This window comes from Gastrolobium bilobum, unplaced genomic scaffold (genome assembly GCF_033153095.1).
Source record: "Gastrolobium bilobum isolate Gb01-03AN ecotype WA unplaced genomic scaffold, APGP_CSIRO_Gbil_v1 utg382, whole genome shotgun sequence".
Classification (NCBI taxonomy): Eukaryota; Viridiplantae; Streptophyta; class Magnoliopsida; order Fabales; family Fabaceae; genus Gastrolobium; species Gastrolobium bilobum.
Window position 1 is genome coordinate 126,293 of NW_026897362.1, and position 23,237 is coordinate 149,529.

General features: G+C 37.9%; 2 protein-coding genes across 3 annotated transcripts in view; one reads left to right on the top strand and one right to left on the bottom strand.

Moving 5' to 3' along the window:
* The first annotated feature begins 1,200 nt into the window (after positions 1-1,200).
* On the top strand, positions 1,201-6,408 carry LOC133306261 (U-box domain-containing protein 52-like). The gene is made up of 10 exons (XM_061506559.1): positions 1,201-1,406; positions 1,603-1,744; positions 1,937-2,058; positions 2,486-2,694; positions 3,050-3,107; positions 3,248-3,548; positions 4,035-4,136; positions 4,206-4,634; positions 5,261-6,016; positions 6,343-6,408. Exons 1-10 carry the CDS (start codon positions 1,201-1,203, stop codon positions 6,406-6,408), a joined length of 2,391 nt encoding a protein of 796 aa, XP_061362543.1.
* Positions 6,409-9,242: 2,834 nt separating this feature from the next.
* Positions 9,243-23,237, bottom strand: part of LOC133306257 (uncharacterized) — a 31,428-nt gene continuing 17,433 nt past the window's right edge. For both annotated transcript variants that reach the window (XM_061506553.1, XM_061506552.1), the window contains exons 18-22: positions 12,854-12,965; positions 12,659-12,748; positions 10,931-10,996; positions 10,466-10,561; positions 9,243-9,766 (exon numbers count right to left, since the gene is read on the bottom strand). In XM_061506553.1, the coding sequence (XP_061362537.1) occupies positions 9,638-9,766; positions 10,466-10,561; positions 10,931-10,996; positions 12,659-12,748; positions 12,854-12,965 (493 nt within the window). In that variant the 3' untranslated portion in view covers positions 9,243-9,637. The remainder of the gene's footprint in view (positions 9,767-10,465; positions 10,562-10,930; positions 10,997-12,658; positions 12,749-12,853; positions 12,966-23,237) is intronic.

The window sequence follows — 23,237 nt, forward strand, 5'->3', positions numbered from 1 at the left end:
CTTTTAATAGTGTAGAAGGGATCTTTCTAATTCGAATTAAAATCTGAGGAAAATGATATGTGCGTTTGTCATTTTTAAATATTAATGTAAAGATAAGGAGATAAATAACATACGTGAATGAGAGAATAAGTGCAATAATAAGATAACTTATTTTTATGATCGTGCAACTTTAATTGCCTTTTATTTTTTAACCTATAACCTTACCAAAACCTCATACGATTGGATCAATGCTTAAATTTTAGTATTTAACCTGCCAAAAAAAATAGTAAATTCAAATCCTGAGAGACCCTATTCATAGGGAAAGTTAAGCGGCACAAACCCTAAAATGAATTAGTGAGATCCATTAGTACTTCGGATACTTATTGATATTTATCAAAAATTAAATTTGTTTATAAAAAGGATGATCAATTTAGATCAGTGTAAGCAATTGTTGATCTGTTTGCGTTTAATGACTCATATATTTAATAAATTAGAACCGTTAATTAAACATAAATAAAAATGTATAAGGTTAAAAAAGAATGCATTTTATTTTTCTCCATCAACAATTTGGATGATATTTTATAAACAAGTGGGATTGCACACGTGCACGATTTCTAATTATCCTTTGATATTGCATGCATGCATAAGTAAATGGATGCATGAAAAGGCTATGGATGCCACATTCCGTTTTCCAAGAGGAACGGAGTCAAAGGTAAACCGCAAAATTTGGTTATTCTCAGATGGAGGGAGAGAGAGAGAGAGATGAGAGAGCACAATCTGTGTGGTCATTACGTCCGTGAAAAGCTCAAACAAGTCAAATTGAACCCAAAAAATGGCTGCTAATTCTAGTTAGAGGAAACCAACCTGGTTATTTCCTATTTTCTTTTTGTTGTTCGTTGTTTCAAACACCAAAAGAAACTAACAAGAACAAAGTACATAAATTAAACACATCAAAAAGTCCTTTTTGTTGTTTCATTGTTTCAAACACGTACGTACCAAAAAGAAACTGAAAAAAAGAACAACAAAGTACACAAAATTAAATGCATCAAAAGTCCTTTTGTCTCTCGGCGTTGAGGGAGGGACAATATTTGAGAGGATAGGACTTTTGGTTTCTGGGGTTGTTTTTGTTTGGTTTGGTTTGGTTTCTTTTCATTGAAAGAGAAGAAAAAGCTTGAAGATTGAAAGAAGGGTTTGAAAGGAAAAAAAAAGGAAAGGAGAGGAATGTGGTTGCAAAAGAATCAGTGTGAGAAGAAGGATGGTGTGCATGGAATAGTGGCAGTGGCAATAGACACAGACAAGGGAAGCCAAAATGCACTCAAATGGGCCATTGATCATCTTCTCACAAAAGGTTCAAAAGTAGCTCTCATCCATGTCAAGCACAAGCCAGTTTCTCTTTCTTCATCACCTTCTATTTTTACCCCAAGTGAGTATTATATATACCTCATGCATACTGTTAAGTTCCTTATGAAACTGGTGATGATTATATGAGCATGCATGCCTCCTCTTATCATGTGTGCATCTCTGCTATATTGCTATGAGTTGTTAATGTATAGGCAATCCTAACAGTTAAAAAAAAAAAGAGGAAGAAAAAAAAAAGAACATTTGTTAGCATGCATTGGCTAGCTACTATATTGTTTTACTCACTTTGTTGGTTGCAGGGGCAGGGATAAATGGTATTGGTGAGAGTGTAAATGTTTGCAAAGACCCTGATGAAAAAACCAAAGAAATTTTCCGCCCATATCGTGTCTTCTGTGCACGGAAAGATGTAAGTATTGTTTTCTTTTTCTTGGAAGAAAAACAAGGAGGGAAACAAAAAAAAAAATGCTGACAAGTTCAATTAGCATTAGTCCCATCTTTTGGTCTGTTTTTCCTCAGCAAAATAACTTAATGGTTTTCATTTAGAATTCTTGACATTTTTTTAGCATCTTATCATCTCTTCCTGGTTTTTGGTCCATAGATACACTGTACGGACATTGTACTAGAAGATGTAGACGTGTCCAAAGCTTTAACTGAATATGCTGCTCAATCAGCAGTTGAGCATTTGGTCATAGGCTCTTCAAACAAAACTGGTTTTCTTAGGTAAGGCCCTCTTTATCTAAGTCATCAGATGGTTGTGCGCGAATATTTTGCAAATTTTGCTTCTTAACTCCTACCTTTCCATTGTGAATAAATGAGTAAATTTAAGGTTTCAATAATATGTTATTAGAAGCATAGAGATTGTAAAGTGCAACTTATAAATGATCTCATTAACAATGAACTGAATGCTAAATAGAATCATATAAAATGAAGCAAAGTTGGCCTATAATCAAGCTTTCTACTAGAAAAGCTAAAACTTTTTCATGTCATACATGATGTGCACAATAAGCTTAACACTTCACCTTGTAATTTGAACGTTGGTCATGTGGCTTGCTGCATGAGTGTATACTACTAAGAATAAACATTTTTTTGAATTCTTGCTTGGGTATCTATATGTATTTCATTCACTAAGGTTAGTTTTTGGCATCAGAAGATTCAAGGTTGCAGATATTCCAGCAACAGTATCAAAAGGGGCACCGGATTTCTGTACAGTATATGTTGTTTCTAAAGGAAAGATTCAATCAATGAGATCTGCTTCTCGTCCTGCTCCTGCCTTTTGCCCTCTACAAAGCCAGCTTAGTCAAGCCTCTTATAGGTCAGACCAACCAGACACACGTGTGGCAATGGCTAATACGGCTAATAGTATAAAAGGTTAGATTTACATCTATATATGTGTTTTTGTGTGTGCATTTTCTTATATAAAACCATTAATATAGCCTTCACCTAATAGCTTAAATTTTTGAGTTGAATTAATTCTAACTAATTACAAGTTCGATCTTCACATCCCTCATTTATTTAATAAAATTAAATATTGTAGAATTTCCAAGCATAGGTAGATGGGAACTTATGTATTGTTCACTCTTCAAGTTCAATAAACTCTAGTGTGAGATGGCATATTATAGAAATATAAAACCATTAACATAATCTTCACTCGACAGTTTAAGCTTTTGAGTTGAATTAATTCTGTACTACGAAATGTTGTTTTCATTAGGACATGAAAGGCGATCCTTCGAGGCTCCACGTAGATCACATGATGGAACAGAATCCTTCAGGTCAGTGACATTGCATGCTACATGCCAAATTTGTTCCTTGTATATATTTTTTTTGTTCTTGGTGTATCAACTTGTTCTTAATTTGCATGGTTTAAGTAACATTTCTTGATCATGTAAAAACTAAATGGGATTGGAAGCAGGTCGCCATTCACTAGGAGAGGTGTGAATGACAAGTCATATGGGGAAATTTCCTTGCCAGATACTGACATAACTTTTGTGAGCTCTGGAAGGCCAAGCACAGACCGGTTATTCCCTTACTCATATAATAACAACTCAGATGCTGCGTTTTCCAACCCTCGGCTATCATATAGCTCTGACACAGATGGAAATCAAAGCTTTGAATCAATGCATTTTGGAAGGAGGTCTATGGATTTCAGCTCTCCTGAATTCTCATCTTTCTCACATGATAGTGAGGGGTTATCATCTTCTACAACATCACAGGCCATGGTAAGGACAAGCAGGCAATGTGAATCTTCATTTGCTAGCAATGAGGATTTTCATAATTTAAATACATTTTCTCATAGAAAGGAAGATTTTCAAGATGTTTTTTTTTTAAGATAAACATATAACGTTTGATGCATATTGTGGGACACAAACAGAATAGTACAACACTAGTGCCTGAGTTATAGGACAAGTTTTTTGTGTCGTCAGCTGACTAAAAATTTTGATATTCATTAATTATAACATCTTTTGTGTTGTATATTGTTTTGCATGCAATAGGTATATTGTCCCTTAATTACTTTTTGCACAGTACTTATTCTACTTTAACAATCAATTACTTATTTTGTACGTAACTTTTTACCATGCAAGGAGTGAAGAGATATCAATGATCAAATAACTAAGTATTTTAGTTACTTAGAATGTTATTTATAAGTTTAAAGTTTTGGATTCCTGATTGCTACTCCGTTGTGGATGTTCATGTTATAGGATGATGTGGAGGCTGAAATGAGGAGACTGAAGTTGGAGCTCAAGCAAACAATGGAAATGTATAGCACAGCATGTAAAGAAGCACTCACAGCACAACAAAAGGTATGAAATAATAGTATCCACTATACATCTAAAAAAGCACAAGAAAATATAACATGTTATGCATCACAGGCTGTGGAACTTCAGCGTTGGAAATTAGAGGAAGAAAGGAGATTGGAGGAGGCAAGGCAAGCTGAAGAAGCTGCATTGGCAATGGCACAAAAGGAGAAGGCTAAATCAAGAGCAGCCATTGAGGCTGCTGAAGCACAGAAGAGGATTGCAGAATTTGAAGCCCAGAAGAGAATTAATGCTGAAATGAAAGCATTTAGAGAAGCTGAGGAGAAAAGAAAAGCAGTTGATGCTTTAACAAGCAAAAATGTGAGGTATAGAAAGTATTCAATTGAGAAGATTGAAGCTGCAACAAATTTTTTTTCAGAGTCCCTGAAGATTGGAGAAGGGGGTTATGGTCCAGTTTATAAGTGCCGTCTTGACCATACACCTGTTGCAGTTAAGGTTCTACGTCCTGATGCAGCACAAGGAAGGTCACAGTTTCAAAGAGAGGTAAGCAGACAAACAAAGCTCTCTTAAATATTTACGTTACAATGAGTGGTAAGGAATTAAGTCTCATGTCAGATAGGAATGAACTAAGTAGATTATATAAGTGAAATGATCCATAAATTCAATGTTTTAAGATTTTGAATTTGGATATGATGTAGAGTCCATTTATCAACAATTTAAAACACTAAAAATCTATACTATGAATCAAAAATTTGGTCTCAAAGAGAATTTCAGGTTTCAGAAAGTGCACAAGTCAAGCTGGGCGAAAAGGGCTAAAATATATGTGATAGGAGGCAAATGGACCCATAACAAGCACACAAAAGAAGGAAATACAAGCACAACAAAGAAGTTAATATTTAACATGAGCTAAAACATAATACAACCTTTGAAAGCCTCAACTTGAAAATTTTCTCACTAAACTAGGCCATCTAATAGCCTAGTTATAAGTTACAACCTCTCTTAATTGTCTAGGCTACTCTCTTAGGTGATCTTCTACCACAATACACAAAGGTTTATCTGTATAAGAAACCTCTCTTGGTATTCTCTAATTTTAGTGATGTGAGACTTGATCAATTACATATAACTAACACTTTGTATGCTTAGTTAACTTGCTTGTATGCCCATTACAGGTTGAGGTATTGAGTTGCATTAGGCATCCAAACATGGTTCTCCTTCTAGGAGCCTGTCCAGAGTATGGTTGCCTTGTTTATGAGCACATGACTAATGGAAGCTTAGATGATCGCCTTTTTTGTAGAGGAAATAGTCCTCCAATTCCTTGGCAACTTAGGTTCAAAATAGCAGCTGAAATAGGCAGTGGCTTGTTGTTTCTCCACCAGACAAAACCTGAGCCTCTAGTTCACAGGGATTTGAAACCAGCTAACATATTGCTTGACAGAAACTATGTGGCAAAGATAAGTGATGTAGGTTTGGCAAGGCTAGTTCCACCATCTGTGGCTGACACTGTGACACAATATTGCATGACATCAGCTGCTGGAACTTTCTGCTATATAGATCCTGAGTATCAGCAGACAGGAATGTTAGGAGTAAAATCTGATATATACTCACTTGGGATCATTTTCCTCCAAATATTGACAGCAAGACCACCAATGGGTTTGACTCATCATGTTGATAGAGCCATTGAGAAGGGAGTATTTGGTGATATGCTTGATCCAAATGTGAATGATTGGCCAGTAGAGGAGGCCTTGAGCCTTGCAAAGATAGGCCTCAAGTGTGCTGAATTAAGAAGGAAAGATAGACCTGATCTTGGCAAAGAAGTGCTACCAGAACTAGACAAGTTAAGAGCACTTGCTGAAAGTTCTGATCAGTATTCTGTGTTTAGTGGCTACACAAGCCCATCCAATCAGAGCCAAGTTTCTCTTCAGCTGGTAAGTTCTCACACTTAATGTTTAACCTGGTTTGTAGAAAATTGCTAATCCTCCTACAACACTGAATTGCGAGTCTAGAACAGTGGTAAAATTGCTGATGTGACAGAAAGGTCATGCGTTCGAATTTGGAAAACAATATATTTACAAATATGTAAGGATACGGTTTCATATATCTCATCCCGACTCTCGCTAGTTGGGATGTAATGAAGAGTGATTTTTTTAAAAATATTAAAAACTACAAGGACTAAAAAATTTAATATAAAAGGATCGACTCTTATTTATAACGAGTTAAAATAAATGTTGCATGAATATATTTATTTTTGCAGGATGGAGGTAGTTCTCCGCTACATTATTCTGGGGAGAGTTCAAGGAACACATCAAGCCCTATCTGACAAGTCAAAACAAAATCCCCTTCAGAAAAATAGAAACTATATTCAATGGAATAATCATGATTCATGAGTATGGTTCTAAATAGCAGCAACTGCAATTGCGCCTGTAATATTAGGAGATTTTAGCAACCACATCATGACAACTACAATTTTATAGCCGCATTTCTTCACAATTTTTGACAATTTGTGTAATCCAATGTAATTTATGTGTAAAGTGTAAATTACTTAGGTGAATCGATGTAATAGTATGCTTGATTCCTCAATTTGGTAATGTGAATTGATTTTGTTTTCTTATTTCAATTTAGATTGCGAAAACAGAAGAGTCTCAGCAAAATAACTTTTAACTCAAGTTACACGGTCTCTACTCTCTAGGAATTGCTTCATTGAATCCAAGTTACTTTGCCTGCACTATTAAACTACAATTTCTCTCTCCCTCAATTATTATTATTATTATTTGATTTTTTTTTGTTTTTAAGAGACCCACCCCAATTGGGATCCTAAGTTGGTTGTAGGTCACTCACTCTGCAGTCTCTCAAACATATGTCCAACCTTTATATGTTCAAATTAAAGGTTCTGATTACATCGAGCAACCACATCAAACCACAGAACCAAAATATCGATGTTAACATAATCCCTGAACAATCCATGGACTAAGAAGAGACATGCAGCAGCAGCATAAAATTAAGCCTTGGGGAAAAGTTACAATAATGCTTAGCAAGCAGAAACTATATTATATTCAAACCGAATCCCCAATTCCATAAGCATATATGAATATATAACGGTTTTTCACAATTTGTACAGAATATTGATGCTCTGCAATTTCATGCTTACAAAAACAAGAAGCTAAAAATCCCCTCAGAGAAGGGACAAAACCCCCGAAAAAAAAAGGTACCATTTTTTTTTGTTTTTTTGTTTTGGGTTTGGTGAACGACGTCGCCTAGGGTTCGGAAACTGGGAATGAAATTAGAGAAGATGTGGTTCCGAGGTGAACCAGAAGCCATGGTCGAATAGGTGGATTGGGGGTTCAGAGCCAGAACAATAAAAAAAACCTCCTTCTTCGCCGTGCACTAGCCGTGAGAACCACGTACACGACGTCGCGGAAAACGGAATCGAATTGGGCATGAAAACTGAGAGGGACGAAATGATCGGAACCGGCGAGGGTTTCACGAAAAGAGGACGTGATGCAGTTGAGGAATGAGAGGGTTTGGGAAAGAAAAAGAGAAAATACCATTTTCGATGCCAAGGAAATTTTACGAGTCTATCCCTCACAAATGAAAAAGCTATTTCTGGTCTTTAAAAAATTTAAAATAGACCATTTTAAATCTCTTTGAGAATTAATGTAGATCTTTTTTGAATTTATGAAGCATCATGATTTCAACTAAATGATTCTATTTTGAATACTTTAAGGACCTCGAATAGCTTTTTTTATTTGCTAGGGACCACGATTTCAACCAAAAAGGATATTTACTCAAAGAAAAATATGGGAAAGGATTAACCTAATAAATTAATTTATCAGGTCTAATCTCATTCAGTTAAATTTAATTAAGTTATACATTATTTTAATATATTAAAAAAGAGGTAAGATCTTTTGACACCAGTATCAAATTTCAAATTTGACACCTTATCTATGAGCCATTAGATAAAAAAAATCAATGGTATCACATACTTATAATTCAGAGTCGTTGATCTTTTTTGATCTAAAGGCTCTTAGACGAGGTCTCAAAGGATCCTACCTCATTAAAAAAATATTATTATATAAATTTATATTATATAATAGTCACACTAAATATCTGAAAAAATTTGATTATGTTTTTCTTGAGCTTTGAATTTACTTGTATTATATGAGTACTGATGGTAATTAGTGAATATTTTACCGTGATTTCTTGTTAGGATACAGCAGATGATTTCATAATTTACTATGAATGAAAAAATAAAAGCAAATAATTAATTATTAATTTTGGTTTTTCATAGATCATCCATGATTACATGCTTTGCCACTAGATTTTAACCTGAAAAGTTTTTCGGATATAATAATTTGATATAATAATACTGAAATTGGTATTCGTTAATCGTTGGATTTCACTGTTTTGCTAAAGGCGATAAGGGTAGGAGATAGAAAAAAAAAAATAAAGATGTTTTACGAAAAATCGAACTCCTTAATTTTTATAAAACAATACCATATGCCAATAAAATCAATCCTCGTCCACAATTTTGAGTCTATTTAATATCATTTTTTCCCCTGTTGCTAGATTTAATGTTGGATGAATCCACCCAATTTTGACACATGCAACTAAAATTAGGAACCAAAAAAATGAACGGCTTATAATTATCCAGATCTGGCAACTCCATTCAATTCGTTTCATCTAGTATACCCTATCACCCCGAATGAGATAAAGACTCGTTGCATTCCTTTGAAAGAACAAGAATGAAACATTTGTACCCATTTTCTCCATAAAAAAAACCTCTAATCACTAGTTTTTCCAAAATATTCAAATAATGGATAGACCGAAATATTGTTCCACATCTAAAAAGGAAAAACAATAACAGATGGGAATATTATTCCACATCTTACCCAATAAGCGTTTAGGATTTATGATTTAAAATTAAAATATCGCCAATTTACAAGTGATGGCCGAGAGGACAATCTAATATCAACATTTTGAGAGAGATACACCGTCATACTCTACTTACACGAGCGTAAGTTCGAAACAACGGACTCAACACCCTGTAATAGAATACTCACTCCCCTCTATGATATAATAAGAGATGTGCTCTCCTAAGGCCTAATAGGATCTAATACTTACAAGAGAGAGAGAGAGGGGAATGTACAAGACAGATATAACAGTACATAATTAAACAGCTATATGTGAATGTGCTGTACTCCCTTGATCAGCTTTAAATTATACAAGACGACCAAAGAATATAAACCCCTAGGCCTATTAAAATCTCAGCGTTCAGGATTTGGTCAAATAGAATAAATTATATTTCTATAAAAAATAAATATCAGATTGGCCTAAACATTATAGACAGTAAGTTACCCGAAATAGAAGACATGCAGAAAAATTCATTTACATTTGGCTCCGTAAAAGAATCTTCCAGGGCTCGTCTGGTACTGGGAGTTGCAGACTCTAGGTTGGACAATCGTTGAACATTGCTAGTAGTTAAAGGGAAGATATTAATGTAGCCAATCATAACAAAACTCTGCACTCATGCCGTTTATCGAGGTCAAAACTTAAAAAGCTTCAACAGCTTCTTCTTCAACTCTATTAGGTTTGCCTTTTGGCCGACCACTTCGTCTCACATTATCACCTGATAAAAGTTCAAGGGCTTTTTCCAGGGTGACATCACTTGGCTTCATGTTCTGAATACCAATTTCAAAAAAAAAAAAAAAAAAAACCAAAAACCAAAAACCAAAAACAGAAGAAACCCACATCACGTCAAAGAACATACCAGTTAAGACGGTACAAGTAATGAAAATAGTACGCAATTAATTTTGCAAAACATACATTAATAGTTATAAGCAGTTGACACATTAGACGTTAGGCTATTTCAATATGATTAAGTAAAATAATATATCAGATCAGAGACAATCCATCAAAACTCATTTACTAAATTGCCAGTCACTTGAAATTTAAATCCTCAACCTCAAGCCCCCACCCTCCAGTGGGGAAAAAAATCACTGCAAGTGTAAAGGACAAGAAGAAAACAACAAAGGAAAACAAAAGCACTTTACTATCGTCTATCACCCTCACTGACCATACCAAAGAATTAATTTCTCAAAGAAAACCAGAAAAAAAAGTAACAAATATGTATCCACCAACTTATGTCATTTCTAACATAAACAAGATTTAACCTTTACACATCGAAGAATACAGAAAGGCAGGAGATAAAAAAGGGATTTTATAAGTTTTTCTTTTTCCTTTTCTTAGTATTAATGCTTTTAGTTAATTAGTTCCTATAGGATACTAACTGATTTAGCTGCTTTTCTTGATGTGTTTGCAAAGAAGGGAAGAAAATAAAATCGAAAAAAAAAAAAAAAGTCATGAAACTGTAATCATACCTTCGGAACAGAAGCAATTGTGCGTCGATGTCTAACAGAAAACCCAACCCTTGCAAGCTTTAATATGACAGGCTGTCCATCCTTGGGATGGTTACCCTAACCAGAAGTAAACATTAACAAATTCAACAATGACTAAAGAATATACACAAAGGGAGAGAGATAAGATTTGTAAATATTGGTGTATAAATCGAAGTCAATATTACAGCAATGAATATCATTTTGTAGGTTGGATATTTTAAAGAATTCCTTCATTTGATTGAAAGTTTGCATTGTATGTATCGTGTTCATAAAATCTCACAATAATTCAACATTGTTTTGTAATTCAACGGTATATACTGAAAATAACATAAAATAAGCCTTTGAAATCAAAAAAAATACCAACAATTTTATCTATTTGTTAAAATTTGGCATGAAAAATCAACGTAATAAGTACGTATAGCCCAGATTGAAAATTGAGAAACGTACCAATGTCAAAGGGTATTGTAACATCTCAAGTGCATCTTCAAGGGTGATAGAGTTCACATCCTTGATCTGAAACAACCCAAATTCTGTGACTTCTTTCCTTTTATTAGAAGATATAATAATTGTTCATACTTGCACAATTAGCTCTTAAATCATCATCCTCAGAAAACAGCCAAGGCATCAACCAGAGGTTGCACAAAAGCATGTATAGCAACCTCACTCATTAGCCACATTTACAGAGTAGAGAGAGAGAGAGAGAGAGAGAAGAATTTCAAGCAATAAGGAAACAAATAGGCACAATATAACATAGTCTTTGAATATAAAGGTGTATAGCGTCAAATATGATTTTCAGTATCACTATGAACTATAACCTTGACCTCATTAGTTTGAGAAATGAGAATGCTTTCAACAAATAAAGGTCTGCAAATTCCCAGGTCTGTATCATCATAAATTCAACCAGTAATACATTTTTTAAATTTTTTTAGATGTCATGAAGCTTGGGTTTGAATCCCAAGTTACTGTGAATTCAAAGGTGTGCAGCCAATATTATATAAAATGAACATTGCCAACTAGTTTACTTTCATTATTATTTTTTTGCTGCAAAGCCTACTTTAGACTATGCTTGGAGAGAGCACAAGCGGCAATTGAGACAAACAGAGAAATTTTTGTACAAAGATCATTTTCATTTTCATTTTCATCCGTGGAAGCTTACAACAGAAGATGTAAAAGGAATTAGAATGAAAGTAGTTTTGATACCTCCAAATAACTAGAAAATACAGATGAGTCAAAATTTGGCATTCCCCTAAATATCATTCCATCCTTATATTTAACATTTCTAAGCAAAATATCATTTTGCTTGAATTTTAAATAATATAACTCTATTTTTCGCCTCATCTTCACTTTTCACTCCCTCCCTAAAATGTAAATTTATTGATACAAGGCAAGTACCCCGTCCATATTTCACCTTTACAGAGCACGCCCTTATTAACTTCAATCAAGTCTTTTAGTTATCAAGTCCATTTTAATTCATTTTACAATTTCAGAATAATTATTCTCTTATTTGTTTTATTTCAATTTTCAATTCAGTACAGTAGTGATTTAGTTCAGTGTTGTGAACATTCCTTTAACATGCTTCTATTTCGCTTATACTATTTTATTATGGGTTTGATGTATTTCATGTTGTAAGAGATAAAATTATCTCCTATACACACCTAAAAGTGTATGACGCCCATGTGAGGCCATGTAAAGAGAAGAGAGAAAAAGAAAACATTTGCGTAAGATAATTTTATCTCCTACAACATGAGAGACATTAAACCCTTTTATTATCTTCTACATTGTTTACCATCAAATTCTAACCTCACCATCCTATCAATTTGAACCCTAACTAACGCTTTGCCCTCATCCCACCTAACTTCCACAGCTATAACTAAAAAAGTATTTCAAGTCATTTCCCACTAACAAGACTATATACTAGCGCCAACAGTAGTTTTGCGCCTAGATCACCTCTCTAATCACCCATAAGTCTCATAAACTTCGAACTATTTCAAGAACATACAAGCTTCTTGCCCACTATTAGAACACTGCATAATAGGTGGGAATCAACCTTGTTTACGTCTAAGTTTGCAAGAAACATGGGAGACACAAACTTCTTTTTTTCTCAGATACAAACTAATAGAATACCTCACATCAATAGCTAAACAAAAGCCTCTTGAACGAGTCAATGTTACATACATGAGAGACAGAGGCTCTTTTAGGTACATATCCCTTCTTGTCTTCTCCGAGCTGAACATAGAATCCATAAGGACCACTTTTTAAAAGAACCTGAGGGAAAAGAAATGCCAATGATAGACAAATTTAGCAGTCCAAACAAAATAAATTACACCATTCCATTATAACATATAACCAAGGCCCGGCTCTTAAGCAAACCTTTTCATTTGAACCACTGTTAACACCTAGGAGCTTTGGTTCCTCTATTCTAGAGCTTGGCTCAGGTGTATCATCCTCCTCCTCTGCACCATATAATGTTTTGGCAATGTACCTGTTTTCAGCAATCACCACTCGTAATGGACTCATTTGTAATTTCTAATAACAAGATATTACAAAAGGCAAGTTCAAATGTAATGAACACAAGAAAAATAGCAGTCCCCAAATTCAGAAAAGATCCAAGGTATAGATCCATCTGCACCCTATTGATGCTTTTCTCTTGGTTTATCAACAATTGTTTCATTTTTATCCAATGCACACATCTCATTCATGGCTTGGAACCCATTTCTTATCCTTTGATGCTTCTTGTACTAATGTTGGGATTCTGATAAAATCAAGGGCTAAAATGAAACTCTTGTGCAACATGTAAAGATTAAAAAAAAAAAAGCGATAAATTGAGTATTGAGTGCAAGACCTTTTACTTTTTCCTCAAGGCAATAAGTAAATCAGTAGGATCAGGAATAAATCATTCAAAGAAATATTTAAAGTATTAGGCTCAAAACCAAAAGGATTATATTGGAGGTTGGTATTGGACCGATTTGGGATCTTCCCTCCGTTGATATATCAATCTAGGTGTACTTGCCTTTGGTCGGTTGACTTTTGCTGGTTCAGGTAAAGTACCAGGTAGAGCTGCTAATCACAGACTCAAGAGTTGATGCAAACAAAGGAAAACTCATGAGCTGACTCAAGCAAAGGAATGAAGGACTCTACTTCCGGAATATTCTCCCCCTAAAGTTGAGGACAAGAGAAAGACTGACCTTCCTAAACAGCAACATCCATAGAAACCAAAAACAACGACGTAGAGGTTGGAAGCATGTATTTCCTTTCTTTAGCAACTCGAATCTCCCCATGGAGATATCTTGAAAGACACAATAAGTATCAAAGAATGTCATTGCACAATTTGAATCTTTGGTAAGTTAATGAATGTAAATGAGATTAGTGGAATTATGGGAACATGAAGCACACTTTTTAGGTATAGGCAGGGTTGGAGTTTAACATTACCACAATGCAACTATACTTTGTTTGAGTATCAGGAGTCAGTTGATATGATAGGATCACAACAATGGATCATGGGCTGGAGGCTGTTCATGGGCTGGAGGCAAAGACAGAATCTCAACGCATTCATAAGAAGTGGAATGGTCCAGTTTTAGTGTATCAGAGGAGGAATAAAAAGAAAGGGGAGGGAATAGATGACGTGTAATGGTTGGTTACGAAGTTGTTATGCGTGTGGGTTACATGGGCAGGGAACAGAGAGAATTAGTAGTAGTTTGTTATTTCCATTGTCTATAATAGTCTGAAGATTCCCTTAGAAGGGTATTCATGTTTTCATTCAGTTTCTACAAGAGTAGGAAGGGCTAATGGGGAGATCTCCATAGCTGGGAGCTTTGGCTCTTTTAATATTTCTGTAATCGTTTGTCTCTTTTCAATTAATATACAGATTAATTCCTCTTGTTTCGATAGGAAGAGTTTAAATCCTATCAATTGGTGCTTTCATTGAGAGGGTTAATTTTCTTTGGAGAGGAAGAACAGTAGTGTATGCTCACCAGAATGACGTCTCAACGTGTAGATGTTCTTGACGCAAGAATGACAGCGGTGGAAAATTCGTTGAAATCGCAGGAAGCACTTCTTTGTTCCCATGACCTCACAACCAAGTCTCACTCCAACCAACTTGCAGACCACTCTGTGAAGCTCGGTTCATTATTCACCAGCGTTGCAGAAATTGTGAACAGCCTGCAAGCATTGCACGCTGAAGTCAAAAATGGGTTTCAACGCAATCAACCAGCAACGGAAAACTCAACCGTGATTCTGGGAGAGGGCAGCGTGACGTCGAAGGAGAAGGCAGCGACTCGGATCGATGACGGATCTCTGATAACAGTACTCAACAGCGAAATCCAACACGATGATTACCTGATCAAAGCGAAACGCATAGAGCTCCCAGTATTCACCGGAATCGATCCCGTGGGATGGGTTGCTAGAGCGGAGGCTTATTTCGCAGTACAAGGAATACCGGTAACCATGCGCGTCCAATATACCCAAATTTGCATGGAGGGCCCCTCATGGCATTGGTTCAAGGTGCTCAAAGAATCAGATGCTCGATTAGATTGGGAGCGGTTTAAGCACGCACTATTCGATCGATATGGAGAGGGTCATTTTGGCAACCCCTATGCCCAATTGAAGGGGCTGCTTCAGGGCGGTACGGTGGACGAATATGTGGAAGCATTTGAGATGCTCTCAGCCCAGATCCCTCCCATGCCTGATGAACAATACATGGGTCTTTTTATTGGCGGCCTTCGAGATGAAATCCGACTTGAAGTCCTTTCCCTAGAGCCACAGGACCGGTACAAACTGATCTCCATGGCTAGAACAGTGGAGCGTAAGATACAAGGAGGAAAGACGACGCAAACGAACCATAGCCACAACTTTAAGCGAGGGCTGGTTTCTGTTCAGACCGGTTTGGGAGAGAGAGCCCCAGCCAAACCAACCTTAGGTATAAACCCAACAAGGCCCAATAAGCCTGATGATAGGAAAAATGGGCCCAGTCCACGTGGAATGCGTAACTTATCCTATCCGGAGATGATGGACCGTAGAGCCAAGGGATTATGCTTTAAATGTGGACAAAACTACAGCCCAACCCACCAGTGTCCAGACAAGCAACTTCGATTGCTCATTTGGGAAGAGGACGACGTCGTTGGGAAACCAGAACCCCTAAGTACAATAGAGGAGCGCACCGACACTGAAGATTGGGAATTGGTGTGCAACAACGTCAACTACGAAGATGTGATGACGGAGACGCTTCAAGCGAAGACGATGAAGGATGAAGGAGAACTAGAGGGGTTTCCGATCTTGGTGTTGATCGATAGTGGCGCGAGTCACAATTTTATTACTGCGGAGCTCGTGAATTCGTTGAATCTTCTGATTGATAGCACCAAGGAGTTTGTTGTCAGTCTCGGCGACGGTAGTAGAAGAACGTCGAAAGGGAGATGCACAAAACTCCATCTACAGTTGGGTCAATATCAACTGACGATAGGGGCGTACCTACTGGAGTTGGGTGGAATCGATTTAATTTTGGGAATCGAATGGCTGGAAACCTTGGGAGAAGTGTGCCAGGATTGGAAGAAGAAAACGATGCAGTTCTCTTGTCAGGGAAGGAGGGTCAAGCTGAAGGGTTATCAGATGCGTAAAGAGATGCAACCCATGTCTCTACAGGGGCTGTTACACGGCATCGAAGCAGACGTCAAGGGGAAACCTGACGACTCTGTTGTCTTACTGGGTTCGCATCTGACAGAGGAGCAACAAGGTGTCCTCAATCACACCCTCACCCGGTTCCAGGACGTTTTCACAAAAAAACAGGGGCTGCCTCCCGTTCGACTACACGACCATGCCATAAACCTTCTCCCAGGAACCGGTCCGGTCAGTGTCAGACCCTATCGATATGCTCATCACCATAAGGATGAGATCGAAAGGCAGGTGAGAGAGCTATTGCATGCTGGAGAGATCACACACAGTGTCAGCCCTTTCTCTAGTCCAGTTATACTAGTTAAAAAAAAAGATGGCTCCTGGCGTATGTGTGTTGACTACAGAGCACTCAACAAGGTTACAATCCCAGATAAGTATCCCATTCCTACTATTACTGAGTTATTAGATGAATTACATGGCTCACAATACTTTTCAAAGATTGATTTGAAATCTGGGTTCCACCAAATTCGAGTTCGAAGCGAAGATACTCCCAAGACAGCATTCCGAACGCATGATGGACATTACGAGTACCTCGTAATGCCTTTTGGCTTGACAAATGCCCCATCAACGTTTCAAGCCACCATGAACTCTATTTTTCGGGAGAAACTTCGCCATTATGTGTTGGTATTTTTTGACGATATCCTCGTCTATAGCCCTTCATGGGAAGATCACTTACTTCATTTGGCAGATGTTTTATTTTTACTGCAGGAAAATAATCTTGTTGCTCAAAGAAAGAAATGCAGTTTTGGAGAAATTTCTGTTGAGTACTTGGGGCACATCATCTCATTCGAAGGGGTAGCCATGGATCCCTCCAAAGTGCAAGCTGTGATTGATTGGCCCCAACCAGCTAATGTCAAAGGAGTTCGAGGGTTTTTAGGATTAACGGGCTATTATCGCCGTTTCATCAAAGACTATGGCAAGATTGCGCAACCTCTCACTGAGTTGACCAAGAAGGATGGCTTTGTTTGGACTGATGCAACCAAAGTAGCTTTCACAAAATTGAAAGAGCTTCTTACCACAGCTCCTGTCTTAGCACTTCCAGATTTCACCAAGGAGTTTATCATCGAGTGTGACGCTTCCGGGGTTGGACTAGGAGCTGTACTGATGCAGGAGAAACAGCCAATTGCATATTTCAGCAAGGCTCTTGCTCCTAGGAATCTTTCTAAGTCAGTCTATGAGAAAGAAACTATGGCTCTTGCACTTGCCATTCAACATTGGCGTCCATATCTTTTGGGGCGTTCTTTTACAGTATATACAGATCATAAAAGTCTGCGTCACTTGCTTTCTCAGCGAATTACTACTTCTGACCAACACTGCTGGTTATCTAAGTTGATGGGGTACCAATTTGAAGTCGTGTACAAACCGGGACCGGAGAATAAAGCGGCGGATGCCTTATCTAGAATGATGGAGCCTGTGGAATTGGAATTGTCTCATATTGTATCTAGTCCCTATTGGCTAGATTTAAGTGTGGTGAAGAGCGAATACCAAACTGATCCCGAGTTGCAAAACATTATTTCAGCCTTGCAATCTGGCCAGAACGCCTCCTCTGGTTACTCTTTACATGGGGAGCTTTTGTTTTACAAAGGTAGGATGGTCTTGTCTTCTACCTCTTCTCTTATTCCTACCTTGCTGCACGAGTTCCACTCTTCTCCTACAGGGGGACATTCGGGTTTTACCAGGACCTACAAGCGGTTGGCTGGTGGAGTTTTCTGGAAAGGAATGCAGAAGCGTATTATGATGTTTGTAAGATCATGTGATATTTGCCAAAGGAACAAATATCAGACCTTGTCTCCTGCTGGCTTGCTGCAGCCGTTGCCAATCCCACAGCTCGTTTGGGAGGATGTTTCAATGGACTTTATCACGGGGTTACCCAAGTCTCAAGGTTTTGAGGTTATTCTTGTGGTTTGACAAAGTATGCCTATTTCATCCTTGTGAAACACCCTGTTACTGCTAAGAGTGTTGCTGATATATTTGTCAAAGAAGTGATACGTCTCCATGGTTTACCCCGTTCTGTTGTCAGTGATCGTGACCCTTTGTTCCTTAGCAATTTCTGGAAGGAGCTATTCCGTTTACAAGGAACCGTCTTGAAGATGAGTACTTCTTATCACCCCCAAACGGATGGACAAACGGAGGTTGTTAATCGTTGCCTTGAAACATACCTGCGCTGTTTTGCATCTGAGCAACCCAAACAATGGTCTTATTGGATCTCGTGGGCTGAATTTTCTTATAATACTTCTTACCATAGTTCTATTCACACCACTCCTTTCTCTGCTGTTTATGGTAGGCCTCCACCCAACATTACTCATTATTTGATGGGTGAAACTCAAGTGGATGCTGTTGCTCGGGTTCTGTTTGATCGTGATGAGGCCCTGCGTCAGTTAAAGTATCATTTAACTCGTGCTCAAAATTCCATGAAAAGGCAAGCAGATGCTCATCGACGGGAGGTGACATTTGATGTAGGAGATTGGGTCTATGTTAAGTTGAGACCCCATAGACAAGTTTCTGTTTCAAGACGCATAAACCCAAAGCTGGCTGCTCGTTTCTATGGTTCTTTCCAGGTGGCAAACAAAATAGGGGCTGTTGCTTATAAGTTGCTGCTCCCTGCGGGATCCCGCATACATCCGGTATTCCATGTGTCTCAACTTAGAAAAGCTACGGGCACGGTTGTGGCAGAGGGCAGTTTACCTGAAGGACTGGCTGTGGATGGTTCCCATAATCATGAACCCGAATCTGTCTTAGCAGTGCGCCATCTTAAGGACCAGGGCAGAGTGCATGAGTAATGGTTGGTCCTTTGGAAGACCAAACCAGTAGAAGAGGCCACATGGGAGAAGGCAGGTGATATACAGGGACAATTCCCAAATTTTTGCCTTGAGGACAAGGCAAAATCTATAGAGGCAGGTATTGATAGGATCACAACAATGGATCATGGGCTGGAGGCTGTTCATGGGCTGGAGGCAAAGAGAGAATCTCAACCCATTCATAAGAAGTGGAATGGTCCAGTTTTAGTGTATTAGAGGAGGAATAAAAAGAAAGGGGAGGGAATAGATGACGTGTAATGGTTGGTTACGAAGTTGTTATGCGTGTGGGTTACATGGGCAGGGAAGAGAGAGAATTAGTGGTAGTTTGTTATTTCCATTGTCTATAATAGTCTGAAGATTCCCTTAGAAGGGTATTCATGTTTTCATTCAGTTTCTACAAGAGTAGGAAGGGCTAATGGGGAGATCACCATTGCTGGGAGCTTTGGCTCTTTTAATATTTCTGTAATCGTTTGTCTCTTTTCAATTAATATACAGATTAATTCCTCTTGTTTCGATAGGAAGAGTTTAAATCCTATCATGATACCACAAAATTGTGAGGAAGAAAAGTCACATGGTCAGTAGCAAAGGAGTGAGCAACAACCCATGATTCAATAGAGCCAATAATAGAAGCATAAAAGGATTTAGAGCATAGGTTCTTACCAGTTATAGAAAGAGAAGAATACTAGAAGTCTAACTAAGAGAATCAATAAGGTTCTCGAGCCACTCCAACCCATCTTTGCTTAGTGCGGGGACTTCATTAACTACATTGGAGGCCTCCCTAGTAGTGGTTGAACACACCTATTGAGCTAAGAATATGTTCCTTCCTGTAGGGTCGAAAACAGGTCTTGGTGTGACCTGATTTTTTACAACTCCAATGTCTGTATTAGGTTTGGAGGAAATGGATGAAGAGGCCTGTTTAATGGATTTGGTTGTTATCATGGCTGACCCATGAGTGGGTTTTTCATCAAGCATGACAGCCCAATGACTCTCCGCTCCTCTTGAATAGTGTAAAACACCTCAAAATGTGCAGGAAATTTCTCCTTGCCCAAAATTTGAACCTAATAAGATCATACTCAGTCAAACCGAAGAGGAACTCCAATATCGATCTCTTTCAACAAAACTGGTCAAAGTAGAAGCATCCTTGCTACACTTCATTTTGAGTCCAACTCAATCCATTATCGATTGATTATCCCATAATAGTTGATAACCAAGAGGGTCCCTTATTTGGTAGTGAAAATCATTGTTTTTAACTCATAGCAAGTGGCTATGCCCTACTTTATATAATAGGTCTAGAGAAGGTTCCCCACATTTTACAAACAGTAGGCAAGAATATACAATTATTGCAAACTGATACAACCCCTATCTACTGACTCACATATTGCAAAGAATATTCTAGATGATAAGTCTGTTAGAAGTAGAGAGTGGGTGCTGACGTGGAATAAGTGAGAACATTGTGCAAGTTTGTTAGGGGAGTTTGTTATATATTAGGGGTAAGGCTCATGTAGAGGGGTATCTTTTTGGGCATTTGGGACTTGGGCACCTTTGGGTGAAATTGGGAGAGATCAGGGGCTCTCTCCAACTCCTCTGAACCTATCTTGCTTATTTTCTTTATTTCATATTTCCAATTCAGTTCTGTAATTAGGGAGTTTATGGGAGAAATGTGTCATGGAATTTACATGTAATTGATACAGTGATTTACTGAATTAATACAAATTGTCTCTGTTTCAAATCTATTTCTTGAATCTGTGCTTAGTTTGTTACAATTGGTACCAGAGCTATCCGATCCGGGTAGCTTTAGACCATGGCCACATTGAAAAGAAAGCCATGGAGAAGAGAAGTTCCCAAGTTCTATGAAGATGATGATGCTTGGGGATGGCTCATCTATATGGAAAAATATTTCCAAGCAGAAGGAATTATTGAAGAAGAGAAGCTAATAGAGGCAGTGAAAGGGCTCAGGGGTCGTGCTTTTAATTGGTACAATTTCTGGAGTTGCCTCAATCCAAATGCAAATTGGTGGATATATTTTAGAGCATTTGTACAGCGATACCTGCCGGAGATCTGTTTGGAAGAGGAGGAAGTGGAGAAGCCAGAATCTGATACGCAACATTTAGTGTTGGAGAAGCCAGAAATTAGGGAAGAAAGTGAGAAGAAAAAAACTGTAGAGACGGAGACCATGCCCAAAGAGACGAGCATAGAACAGAATAAGGCTGATGGCATAAACAAGACAGAAGAGGATGAGAAAGATGCTACGGGATCTGAGAATGATACAATAAATGAAGAGGCTGATATTATGGTGGTTGAAGAAAATGAAAACGTCAAAGTTGAGAAAAAATCAGTACGACACCAACCATTAAAGAAAGCTACGCAAGTGACGGCACTACCATTTTCAAAAGCGTTAGAGATTGACCCACCCTCGTCGCTGGAGCCACTGGATTTGGACCTCGGAAGCTGTGCATGGTGCCTAAATGCAAGTACAATGGTGGCTGGGGATGAACGTGAAACGGATGAACAAAATGCAACGGAGAAGAGAAACCCAACTAGGTCAAAGTTGCAGTTAGGGCAATTTCTAAATTCAGCCCAAATCTCGGCCCAATTTAATGGTTATTTTTCATATGTTTCTATTTTGTTGGAAGACTGGGCTTGTGAGCCCATGAATTTGTATGAGTTAGGTGAGCACAAAAAACATGAGCAAGGTCCAAACAAGCTGGACTTGATCACGGACTTGGCAAACCAGGAACAAGAAAACGACAGTGGGCCTATCAGGTTTGTCATGGACCCATTAGCTCAATTTTTTTCCCAACCACAAATCATAGTCTTCTTGGTTTACGGTGGGAACGGCTGCTGGGAACCACATGAGGAGCAACGCAGCGTCTGTTTCAGGTTTAGCACAGCTGCCATCTCCGTTACACGGTGGCGTGAGACACTATTGAGGAGCATGGACTCGTTGAGGCAAAACTGTCGACAATTGGAAGGGGCTTTCCACCAAGCTGGTCTCAAGGAAAGGGTGGAATCTTGGTTGCAAGAGGGCTTTGGAGGGAGCAGAAGATCAGCCAATGAACAGCAGAAGATCAGGCAAAACTGTCGACTTGTATATTAGGGGTAAGGCTCATGTAGAGGGGTATCTGTAACAAACTAAGCACATATTCAAGAAATAGATTTGAAACAGAGACAATTTGTATTAATTCAGTAAATCACTGTATCAATTACATGTAAATTCCATGACACATTTCTCCCATAAACTCCCTAATTACAGAACTGAATTGGAAATATGAAATAAAGAAAATAAGCAAGATAGGTTCAGAGGAGTTGGAGAGCCCCTGATCTCTCCCAATTTCACCCAAAGGTGCCCAAGTCCCAAATGCCCAAAAAGATACCCCTCTACATGTAGAGAGTCATAAAATTCCATAGCCACCTTATAATAAGGGAGTCCGCATCATCCCACACCTCAATATCAGACATGGTAAAGAAAAAATTATAGAGAAAGGAGGAATACCAAGAGAGAGAGTGACGGCTTGCAAGGTCAAGCAACAACAATGTGACAACTATGGTGACGCGTGGCTTACATGCAACAGCAGGTGCACATGCACGTGGAGGAACATGAAGGCTTTTCTGGTGGCAGGGCTCTAGATGGTGGCCAGTCAGAGATCTAGGTGACACCAGGCATCCTTGCTCCAATGGTGTGGGTTTGAAAGATGGATTGGATCATGTTACAATAAGCAAGGCGCAATGAAGGCGAAGTGAACCCAACGATGAAGGCTGGTTTAATAAAAACTGAATGCTTATGGCAATGGAAAAAATTGGGAGACTCCGATAGCAAATTAGAAGATGGAAATAAACTAAATAATATTTCATGATGATCAATGGATAGAATATATTTACATTATGTAGACATATATTGTAAAGAACCAATTCAACCCAAAAGCTTAAGCTGTTGGGTGAGGCTATATTAATGGTTTTATATATCTCAACATATATCAATAATTACTTGCCTAAAATAGAGCTAAATCTAAGGAAATAATTAGAATATAAATCTGTCCTAATAATTAAAAAATTAACTGCAATAATTACGTAGTCACTACGTTTATATTTACTACATAAATAGTACTAATTCTATGGAAAAAAGTATGAAATAAATCAGTCATAATAGTTAAAAAAAACAGTTATTCCTTTTATATCTACAACACCCTTTTACTTTTTAAAGTCAAATGGTCATTTACATGATGGAGCCTTGGAGGGAGCAGAAGATCAGCCAATGAACAGTAGAAAATTTTAGGCAAATCATTAGGAACAAG

Bases quoted from the DNA above. Each gene is read 5' to 3' on its own strand.
- LOC133306261 (XM_061506559.1), top strand. From the start codon at position 1,201: ATGTGGTTGCAAAAGAATCAGTGTGAGAAGAAGGATGGTGTGCATGGA. The intron at 1,407-1,602 runs GTATTATATATA...TGCATTGGCTAG, and splicing joins TCTATTTTTACCCCAAGTGA to CTACTATATTGTTTTACTCA. The intron at 3,549-4,034 runs GCCATGGTAAGG...TTCATGTTATAG, and splicing joins CATCTTCTACAACATCACAG to GATGATGTGGAGGCTGAAAT.